At 38.2% G+C, this 12353-nt stretch overlaps 1 protein-coding gene across 1 annotated transcript in view; it reads right to left on the bottom strand.

The window, feature by feature from the left end:
• LOC138712645 (uncharacterized) overlaps positions 1-12353 on the bottom strand; it is a 257211-nt gene that overhangs the window by 204268 nt on the left and 40590 nt on the right. Inside the window, exon 3 of the mRNA XM_069844613.1 lies at positions 3336-3547. Within this exon, the coding sequence (XP_069700714.1) occupies positions 3336-3547 (212 nt within the window). The remainder of the gene's footprint in view (positions 1-3335; positions 3548-12353) is intronic.

Genomic DNA, 12353 nt, shown 5'->3' with positions numbered 1-12353 from the left:
GATACGATTCACTGACTCCAACATGGGCTGATTGCCTACGCTACAAGATAAGCGAACGAACTGTAAATACAACATTTAATTACTGTGTCTCCTCTTTCTAGGCCTTCATCAGCTACTACATATTTTAGCTTTGATATACAGTCTAATTCGTTTGGGTATGGATAATATTAATTTATTATTATAAAGCTATTCTGATAGTAGTAAAAATTTCTTGCTGGTTATATTATGATTAAAAGATGAGAGTTTCCATATAGCGCAATCAACAATGGATAATCTGAGAGGACAAATGAAAATGGTAGATGATTGAAATGGCTACTACAAATCAACAACGGGCACAATATGTTCTTTGGTATGTTACATTAGAGAGTGTTGAAAGAGTTCGAAAGGAATTTCGACGTGATTATGGTGTGCGTAATGTACCTAAACACGATTCCATAATATTGTGGTATTGAACATTTGTAGAAACAGGTTCTGTGTTAAAAAAAAACATACAGGAGGTCGCAGGCGACACCCAGTACGAGAAGCAGCTATCTCTTGGCTTGGTCCCCAAACTCCCCAGCTCTAACCCCTCCTGACTTCTTCGTGTAGGGTTTTGTTAAAGACGTTGTCTATTCACAGAAACCTAGGAACATTGATGATCTGAGAGTAAAAATTACTCAAGCTTTTCAACAAATCACACCTCTTATGTTACAACGGACATGGGCTGAATTGCACTATCGTTATGAGTTGTGCAGGGTGCGCAATGGGGGACATGTTGAGGTCTGAGGAATCTCCTATCTTTCAGTGTTGTATGCACAAAGTTTCAACAAATAAAGTTCGGTAGTAAATGTTTTACGGTGTTTTTATTTTATCCATACCCAAACGGATCACCCTGTAAATGACTTTTATTTCTTTGGCCAAAAATTCTTTCTCATATTAACCCATTAGTGCATAGTGTCCGAAAAATCGGACACAAAAGAATTTTGTTGTACAGGTTACAGTGTTCGAGCTAATTTGTTTAAAATATGCTATATTACTTCCTCAATGTAGTAGCTATATTGATTTTAGCAGTTTCTGCTTTTCAGCTTGAATTTACAGTGTTAGAGAACACACATTGTTAAGATAACAACCAAGCAGTACGATGTTGTGTGCAAGGGGTAATTAAATTTATAAATTAATATATTTTATAACAACGTAATTTTTTGATACTAGGCTTATACTATTGTTGATACTTCCATTATTGAACCAGCACATAAAAATCTCCATTCTTGTTAAAAGGTTTGTTGTTAACGAATTGTAAATGTCAACGTCCGAAAAAACGGACGCTATGCTCTGGATACAGTTACAATGGAAGTTGTAATACGAATGCTGTTATGATATTTTCGTTACTCTTTTTCAGCCTAAATGTGAACGAGATATAGAAATAATTGAAAATAAAGATAAAATTGCATAAGAGGAGCTCATTTATTATGTTATATCACCAGACGAAGGGTTGGACACATACGGACAGCCACAAATCTGATGAACACGAAGCCAATCTCATTCACCTTGGCAGAAAAATGTTTATTAGCGCTTGTGAATTACAGACTGCTTGTAAGGACAGTGATGGTGTTTCTGCAATATGAGGCGCGTCCAGAAAGTAAGTTTCCCTGGGGCCGTTTAGAGAAAGAAACAATTTCTTTCACGGAAAGATTTATTGGAAGAGATAAAGCAACTTTTGAGCCATTTTTCAACATATTCCCCACCGGAATTCAGATATTTGTCATACCGTGGGATCAACTTTTATATGCCTGTGTCGTAGAAGTTTGTCGCCTGGGATCGGAACCAGTGTGTGACAGCCGCCTGCACCTCTCTCCTCCCTGACACTGTGAAAATACTGACTGGACAGGAGTTTGTTGAGGTGCATAACAGCTCTTTTGCCAGGAGGTGTTTCAACGTTCACCCTACAGCTCAGATCTCGCTCCCTAATCAATAAGGTTGAAATTTCCGAGCATGGAAGATATAAAGTGCCTTTTTGATAACTACTTTACATCTGTGAAATTGTTTAGGCATCTCGCTGAGAAAAGGGATTTGCGCTATGGGATAGGAACCAGTGTGTGACAGCCGCCTGCGCCTCTCTCCTCTCTGTCGCTGTGAAAATACTGACCGAACAGGAATTTGTTGAGTTGTAAGAAAGATGGTAATCGCTCAACCTCTTACGGCTCAGTGCATAACAGCTCTTCTGCTGGGAAGTGTTTCAACATTCACCCTACAGCCCAGATCTCGCTCCCTAACCAATGCAGTTGGAATTTCCGAGCATGGAGGATATAAAGTGCTTTTTGATAACTACTTTACATCTGTAAAAATGTTTATGCATCTCGCTGAAAAAAGAGATTTGCGCTACGGGAACTTGACAGGAAAATAGAATGGAAAACTGTCCTCTCAGAATTCAACAAAAAAAGTGACAGATTCACATGACTTCAGAACCTGTAATAACGTCCTTATTGTTCGAAGGAATGATAACAGCGTTGTTACAGCAGCCACTAACTTTGAAAACATGTCTATATCTACTATATCTAGATGGTGAAGTGAAAAATAATGTAAAGTTTCCATTTCTCAGCCTATACTATTTTCTTCGAACAACAAAGGAATGGGAGGAGTACATTAGATCGATCAGTATGTGACTTCATACAGATCCAAAATGGTCAGAAGAAATGGTGGTAGCCAATATTCGCATACATCTCGGACGACAGTGTAGTAAATGCGTGGTTACTCTACAGGAAACAAAATACTGGCAAAAATTTCTACAATTTCAACGTTTTTTTTGGAATTAGCACTGCTAAAAACATACGGACAAACAACATATCAAGGAAAAAGTGCACCTACGAATATTAAGGATGTGTGGTTATGTGGACTGAACCACTCGTTCAAAGAGAAGATGTAGTAAGTACAAGGACAAACCCAAATTTATTTGTTGCAAATGTAAAATATGTTTTCACCGTAAATGTTTTACAGAATACCACAACCAGTAGTAAATATGACAATTGTTACCTAAAGTAAAATAAATACGTGACAATAAGTGATTTTGAGTGATTAAAGGGATCTTATTATTATAAAATACCTAAAATAAGAAACAGCAATGTAACTGATCAGTGTGCATAGCGTCCGATTTTTCGGACGGCCTGTATTTCTCAAACAAAAAGAAAATAAAATGTTTTATTGCTTAATACGTGTTCAACTTATGCTAAACAACAAATTTTTATGAAAAAAATTATTTTAAATATATAATCCAACTTTATGCACTAATGGGTTAATTACGCAGCCCCGCAGGAGCAGGTAACAAGACGTGTGACTGAAAGTTGCAGGAAGTTGCTTACCTCCGCAGAAAACCAGCGGGATTGATGAACTCCGCCCACTGCTCGGCGCCTTCTCCTTGCAGTCTTATCTTGGCGAAGCCCTGCGGTGCACCGTCTCCTCCCATTCCCTCTACCACGCGGCACGTGGGTTGCGTCCCGCCGTCAGGATACAGCGACGGCGAAGACAGGGCGTCCAGCCGCACCAGGTACTCGAATCGCGGACTCTGCCCAGGCTGAACAAAACAAGCTTTTTTATATTTTAACTTACTATAACAGCACAGGGCTGCAAATTCAAGGGTCATAAAAACTTTTCTAAAACTTTATGTTAAATTTATAATTTCTTGAGGTGCTGAATCCAAAACTGGGCTTAAGTTTTCTTTATCACGCACCATTTTTCCGCAACATGCATTTGGCACTTTTAGCAATGTGAATAAGCTATAGTGTTATTGAATTTAATATGGAAAAGTGATAAAGAGAAACACGTCCTGGGCAAATGTTGAAGGTACAAAAGCCATTACATTGTCATAATTAAGAACTCATATTTAGTCAAATGCTTTATACCGCCTTTTTCTCTTCATGGCGAAGTTGCATTTGTTGCTTTTCCTCTTGTGTGAGATTCAAGAGATGTTGTTCTTTGTGGCCAGTGTTTTTGTTCCCAATGACTGCTTCTGGCTCTGCTGTCCCATTTACAGAGGGAATATGGAAACTTTATATACCCAATCTGATGATCAAAAAGCGTGAACAACTCTCTCAGATCTCCAAAGATAATGCAGTTATGATATTTATATTGTATCTTCATAAGAATCAGTTCAAGATTCACATAAGTTTCTTTAAGGTGTATCGAATGACCAACAGGTAACGAAACATACTAGTTGCCATTCTGAAAAAGCATTGATCACTTCACAATGTAGCCAGTCATATAGTCTGGGAATTATCGCTAAGAAAATAACTCATGACTTTAAGTCATCCAGCTTATCGCCTCACGAGGATATGAGTCACAGTTCACACTAGCTGGACCCATGTATGATGACACACTATCATGGGGCCATGACTATCATATACAACGTCATGACCCCCTCTTCTGTCTGTAAGTTTGACACCAGAATTGACACGTGACCCAAGCCTAGAAGAATTCAATAAAACTGACTGCTTCCAGCCACTCAGCCTCTTTCGTTTAGCTGTGGTTGAAGTTACAATAACTGACCATCGGGCTTCACGTCTCAAGTCTTAGGTTCAAATCCTGATTAATTACTTAGCTGACATGTAGATCAGTCTAAGAGGAGTGTACATATTATAACCGGCAGATCAGGATTCAAATAAACAAAGTAACATTAAATTGGCTTCTCATTTCGATTGAATTTAGATATCACTCAGCGGGAATGGAACCTACGGAACCATTAGCTTCAAGTTCGCAATCTACAAGGCTTGTTAAGCTGCAAAGTTAACTCAGGTAGGTTTTGCCGTTGAGACGAGTTGGAAGTAAGATGAGACCAGTTGAACAAACAGCACACCCGATTTTAACGCCGTGTAGTGGGCTAACAGTTCAAGACCGATGCTAAGTTGACGAAAAGAAAACATCCACTTATTTAATGCACGAACTTCTGGGATACTATGTATATAGATGTAAGTAAAACAGCATATTACGTCATTCACTGGGATCTGAAGAAATTTTATGAAAGCAGACAGTCGAATCAGGATTTGCCAGCTATATGATAAAAGAAGTGGTTAAAGACTTACCCAGATCAGAACTACTTTGGCGAAAGGAAAGTAATCCTTCCTGGAAAAAGGCCGTGAGTTAAATGCAGCTCACTTTGTAGAGACATTGAAGGAGTTAAGAATTTCGGATGTACATATTCAAATAAATAAATGTTATGTTCTTCCAACGAGAGACACCACACTGCAACACGACAAGACTATACGATGCACACGTTTTGAAATTTGTCTTGACACATTCACCGTGAAGCCCTGATCTTGCTCTTTCGCGCTTCCTTCTGTTTCATTTGATCATAAACTCATCTCCAACTACCATGCTATAGTACAGAATCTTAAGAAGTGGATCATTCTGACCGATGGCACTTTTTTACACAACTGAGATAAAGATATTTGTTGAACCTTAAAGAAACGCTGGAGGACATTAGATAGTTGTTGTGTAAAAGTAAACAGATTAATGATGGTCTCAACCACGGCACGTACAATTTTAATTTCCCATTCTCGATTAATATTCAAATTAACCTACACATATTTAGTACGGTATTAAACGTTTTAATAATACTTATTTACAGGGTGATTATGAAGTCTCGATCCATTTTCGAGTTAACGTTGGATTTTGGTTTTCGTTTCAGGCTGAGATACTAGTATTCATTCATTCATTCATTCATTCATTTTATTCCATAGATCTTACATGAGCAATGAAGCTTTAAGATGTGGAACAAATCAAAATTTTACAATATTGCAATTACAATTTTTAAAAATTTTTATAGTTTTACAATTTAGTAATTTTCTACAATTTTTACAATTGTGTGCAATTTTTTACAATATTTTGGCGAGATGTAGTGAGATGAGGTGAGGTACGTGGATTCGCCAAAATATTACCCGGCATTTGCCTTTTGGTTGGGGAAAACCTCGGAAAAACCCAACCAGGTAATCAAATCAAAGGTGGCATAATCAAATCAAAGGGGTTGATACCAAGGATTCGCCATAGACTCGCCATAGACCATCCGGCTTCAGTCCAACGGCTGTGGAAAAACTCGGAAGAAACCAAAGACCAAAGGGGGATCCAACCCAAGCCCGAACGCAGCTCCGGATCAGCAGCCCAGCGAGTCTGCCAATAGAGCTACATCGATGGCTCTACTAAAAGTATACCATACATAGCCAATCAGATTATTAAATTTACAAACGCAAACGATCATTCATCAGTTGAGCTATATGTATAATACAAAACAAGTAAGTTAATTAAATTTAAGGCATAAACAATTCAACCAGTTGTGATATATACAGAAATTGATAATACATATCATGCAAACTACTTCAAATTACAAACACAAACAATTCATCAATAGAGCTATATAGATTACTATTCTATTTAAAGCATATACAATTCATCGACCAAAACTATACAAATATATACAATACAAAGTAGCATACTTTCATTAAGGTATACAAATTTGTGCAATTAATATCAAGTAGATTAATTCAATTTATAATCATAAACAATTCATCAGTTGAGCTATACAGACTACCATTCAATTTACAGTAAGCTTATATACAATTCATCAGTAGAGCTACACAGACTAGTAATCATTTTAAAAGCATATACAATTCATCAACCAAACTATACAAACATATACAATCAAATTAGTTCAATTTACAAACTTATTTTCGTTAAGTTATACAAAATTGTACAATTCATATGAAGCAGATTAATTCAATTTATAAGCTTAAACAATTCATCAGTTGACCTATACAGTATACTATTCAATTTACAGCACATACAATTCATCAGTTATGCTAAACAAAAAATACAATGCACAGTAAACAGATTGAGTCAATATAAAAACATTGACTATTGAAGAACGGGTGGCTGTTGTCGGTGCTCGATTGCGCCGTTGAACTTATGCACAGGTACAAGAGTAGTTTAGACGTAAATTCCACAAACCGGCGCCAACACGAACAAATATCAGACTATTGGTCAATAAATTTCAGAGGACAGGCAATGTCGCCGATGCTCCACGTTCCGGTCGACCTGCCGAGCCCGAGGAGACTGTGGCATAGATCCGAGAAGCCATCGAAAGAAGTCCTCAAACATCGACTGGCCATTTAAGTAACGAGCTACATGTGTCCAGAGCACCTGTGTTGAAGATTTTGAGGTTTAAATCGAAGAAGTGTGCTTATCACATTCCGGTGTTACAAAAACTAGGCGTAGAAGATTATGCTGCTCGTAGGGCAATGTGTTATGACTTGATGGAGGATGTGAACAACAAAAACTTATTCGAACATATCCTGTTTAGTGACGAGGCCACATTCCACATTTGTGGTAAAGTGAATAAAGACAACAACTGTCGCATATGGGAAAACGAGCCACCACACGCCATCTATGAATGGCAAAGGAACACCCCAAAAGTGAATGTGTGGCTTGAGCTTACACAAGCCACTGTTTACGGTCCTTTCATGTTCGCAGAAGGTACCGTTACAGGCAATCCTTACCTATAATCTTTTCGCTGTAAGAAAAATCCTAATGTAAACAATAGCACGTGACTGAAGTGAGGCATCATTGGCCGCTGTTTGGCGCCATAGATTCTCAGTACATGTTCCCGCCTACTGTTGTACATTCTGTTTCATGTTAAACATGTCCCGTTACTCATCAAGTAGGCCTAACCTCACTACTATGCATTCATTTGCTTAGGAAATATTTAATTTATAATTACTGCAATTAAATTATTACAATTTATTATATACCTTTAAGACTATTTGTTTTTCCGCTTTTGAGAGGATTTCCAATCTTATGACTAATAACCACACACACCGAGGATGCAGAAGCCATACTTCAGTACCACTTGCTTACGTGAACTACGAGCTCAAGTGACGTCAACTTGTTGCAAGAATAGACTACCGCGGTGTTACTGTTGGTATTCATCCGCGTTCATTGTACATAACAAAATATAAAAGTAGCTTTTGTTTTACATAGCGTTTTACATATGAGTAAAGTTATGTGTTTCATCGTTTTTAACAACTAGAATTAAATTTTTTATTTTCAAATAATACAAGATTACCGTTTCCAAATACGAACTATATTTTCCTGCATCATGTGAGTGTTTCCACTGGAAGCCAATCACGGTTATGACAGCAACGTGCTTATGTCTACATTAGGATTTTTCTTACAACGAAAACAGTATAGACATGCTGACAGACTTTCTGGAACCACAGCTAGAGCAGGATGGCATTGTTGACAGTGTTGTCTTTCAGCACGAAGCAAGACTCCCGCATTTTGCATTAACTGTTAGAGAGTACCTCAACCAGCGCTTTCCTAACAGATTGATTGGCAGAGGTTCATCACGAGTAAGGCCATCACGTTCACCTGTCCTGACGTCGTTAGACTTTTTCGCCTGGGGTTTTATCTAGGCAAAAGTGAAAAACTAAAGTACGAGATCTAAAGAATCTGAGGAATCGTAATCGGGAAGCATGTGCAGCGATTACAGGGAACATTTTGACGATTGTCTTTAAGGCTACAGGTGAAAGGTAGGGACAATGCTATGAAATGGATGGCGGACATGTTGAATTACGATTAATTTCTTATGTACCTACCATCACGATAACCCCATATCGATTTCATGTCCGACGTCCATTATTTCTATAAAATGGATCGAGACTTTATAATCACTCTGTATATACAAACCAAAAACAATATTACGAAATGTAGCCTAAAATACCAGTAAGAAATCAGGAAATCTGATGGAATTCTGTATTACAACATGTCGCTACTGTCAACAATAACGTTTTCAACGTAATTGTGGTAAAATGTTTGACCAGACTGCTAGGGAAAAGTTGGTCAAAACGGGATACTTAACACGGAATCTTGTATATTTCCTGTTGAAGTCATAGGAAACAATTCAATTTTTACTTATGAATCCACTATTCTATGTACTTTCATAATACATTTTGATTTTCACTTCTAATGACATAGCTAAAGTGGGAAAACTATTTTCTTGGAAAGTGCGCAAGTATCCCGTTTTGGCCGACTAGTTGGGTAAAACAGGATACTTATTTAAAATAAAGCAAATATTGTTAAGGAACTGAAAAAAATGTGTGTGTTTTTATTAAAATGCATAATAAATATACCAAAACATGTTTTGCATCACCTGTCAACCAGACCTTCAATAAAAGATAAAAAGAAGGAAAGCTAAGGGATGAAAATGTATTTATTTTTAACAGTTGTTGACAATAAAATAACAGTTGTTGACAAAATTATAGCAATGGCGTGGATGGCCAAATGGATATTGAGTATTGGCTGGAGTACCAAATCTCTATCATAGCAACTAAAATAGAGTGTAGTGCTTCCTCTTGCATTGATAATGCTTGGACTCTTCCTGGCATACTGTCTACCACCACATTTATCAACTGTTGACCCATTCTGTCCCATTCTTCAACAGCAACTCTGCATAGGTCTTCCAGATTGAGTGAGGGGTCAGGGCGCGCACAAATGGCTCTCTTTAGTTGAGCCCAGACATGCTCAATTGGATTCATGTCTGGAGAACGTGCGGGCCATTCAAACCTGGCAATTCCTTCACGATTATGGAAGTCATTGATAACAGCCGCACGATGGATTCTGGAATTATCGTCCATAAACATGAATCCTTTTCCGAAGTCCTGATTAAACGGTGCTACTATGGCTTGAAGAATGTTGTCCCTATACTGTGGAGCCCTCAGCATTCCTTGGATCGACACCAATTGTGTCCGCGACCCCACATAATGCCACCCCAAAACATCACTGACCCACTACCTTACTGCATTTGATTGTAGGGGTGTCTAAGTCATGTAGCATTACCTGATTCTCTCCACACACATTGTCGATGATTATCTGGCGCAAGGCATATTCGGCATTCGTCCGTGAATAGAACTTTGTGCCAATTTTGTACCAGTCCATTGGTGATGATTTCTTGACCATGTGTAAGGTTGTCCATGGTGCCTAGGTTTAAGAGTCGGACCTCGCCATGGACGTCTGGAGTGCAGTCTGCTATCATGTATTCGGTTTCATACAGTCTGATTGGATATGCGTCTCCCTATCGCAGTTTGAAAGTCATTGTTAATCATGCCAGCAGTATTCTCAGCGTTTCTCGTGGCAATAATTCGCAGATATCGGTGATCACATTATGTTGTTGCACGTGGACGACCACTACGAGGCATGTCGTCGATAATACCTGGGTTTCGGAAGCGATTCCAGGTTCGTACCACATCATTCTGGTTCAATTCTAAGCGGCTCGCTAATTGCACTACAATTCCTGACATAGAGAAACAATCCTCATACGGTTCAAGTTCGTAATTGACCGCCTTGCCATTGTTCAACCTGTTTAGAATGAAATAAAACTGTTTTACCCTGAGTTATTCGCCGAGAGATGAGATTTCTTGCACTTCTGTTTACATCTGTTTATTTTTCAGTCGGTTTCTAGGGTAGACTTCTACTGTTTCTCAACATTGCTTACGTTTTTCAGACAATTACAAGGAAAGATTTCAAATGTTTTTATGGATATTTCTTGAAGTGGAGCGTAAATACCACTTCTACAGGTGATGCAAAACTTTTTTTGATGTATTAGTAGTACTAAAATATGTATGTGGGCTTAAAGGAAGGATATCACATTATTATATGTCCTAACTACTGTCATTGTTGGTTGTCATAGCGAGAACATATTCAATTCAGAATTTAAAGTGAAATCCCACATATGCAATGCATGTTGGATAAAACGGGATATTATCCCGTTTTGCCAAACCATAGGGTATCCTGTTTTGTCCGACTAGGAGTTGTAAAAAAAAACATGGCGTCACAACAAAACGATAAAAGCTACATAGGTTTTCTTTACAAAGAATTAAAGAGTAATAATGTTTTATTTATATAAGAGACTTACATCTTCAACTCTGCAAATTTAATCCCAGAAAGTGCCAATTAAAATCAGTCGAAACAATTTAGTTAATGAGCTGATTTTAAACTTTTCTCTACACAACAAAAATTAACGTGTTCGTTCTACATATGAGCACTGCATAATGTCCCCTTCTAGTCTAAGAACAAAGTCCTCCCATCATTCGGCAAGTTGCAGCACTTTCCAACGAAATAAGTCGGGTATCCCGTTTTATCATACCATCCTGTTTTATCCAACTCTCTCCTACACTCTATGAGTACAACACGGAGATATCTTCATTAACTTCTCTCCATTATAATAACATAAATCCGATTTCTCTCCCATTAGATCTTGCTGATCAAAGGAATTGAGTATGTGAAGGATGAATCTTCACGAATAACTTCATTAGACATCAGGCTGAATTTGCATCAGAACAGAATAGCATTACGGAAACAGAAAGGAGGGAACAACCACAAGATGGTAACTATCAGTCACGTGATTCGTCCATCAGCATGAAAAAAACTTGCGCCTCGCGGCAGGATCATCTTGGCTGTCTGCACATACGCGGACTTGGTTAATAAAAACCTAAATTAACCAAATCTAACCTTTGTATATGCAAAATGTGTAACCGGAGGACGAAGGAAACTTCTTGATTTGATCTGGAATGTACACGCGAAACTAAATTCAGGTAAGATCACGTTGGCATTGCATGAGAGGTCCGCGCATGCGCCACAGCCAAACTCTTCCTCTCGCGAGCCGCTCCTTGAAAAAGTAATGTTATTGAAAACAGAATACACAGTAAACATATGAAGCAATAACTACTACATACAATTTTTATTCCTAGTAGTGAACTTCTGGATTTACTTAGGGTAGTGTCCTATTCAAAATTAACTTGGGAACCTGTCTTATTCAAAATTAACTTGGGAACGCGTCTTTTTTCTTTTTTTTCAAAATTAACTTGGGGGTGTGTATTATTTAAGATTTACTTAGAAACGTGTCTTGTTCAAGAATAACTTTGGAACGTGTCTTATTCGAGATTAACTTGGGGACGTGTCTCATTCGAGAATAACTTGGGGACGTGTCTTATTCGAGATTAACTTGGGGACGTGTCTCATTCGAGATTAACTTGGGGACGTGTCTCATTCGAGAATAACTTGGGGACGTGTCTTATTCGAGATTAACTTGGGGACGTGTCTCATTCGAGATTAACTTGGGGACGTGTCTTATTCGAGATTAACTTGGGGACGTGTCTTATTCGAGATTAACTTGGGGACGTGTCTTATTCGAGATTAACTTGGGGACGTGTCTTATTCGAGATTAACTTGGGGACGTGTCTCATTCGAGATTAACTTGGGGACGTGTCTTATTCGAGATTAACTTGGGGACGTGTCTTATTCGAGATTAACTTGGGGACGTGTCTTATTCGAGATTA

This window comes from Periplaneta americana, chromosome 13 (genome assembly GCF_040183065.1).
Source record: "Periplaneta americana isolate PAMFEO1 chromosome 13, P.americana_PAMFEO1_priV1, whole genome shotgun sequence".
NCBI classification, from domain to species: domain Eukaryota; kingdom Metazoa; phylum Arthropoda; class Insecta; order Blattodea; family Blattidae; genus Periplaneta; species Periplaneta americana.
This window is presented reverse-complemented; position numbering and strand designations above follow the sequence as displayed.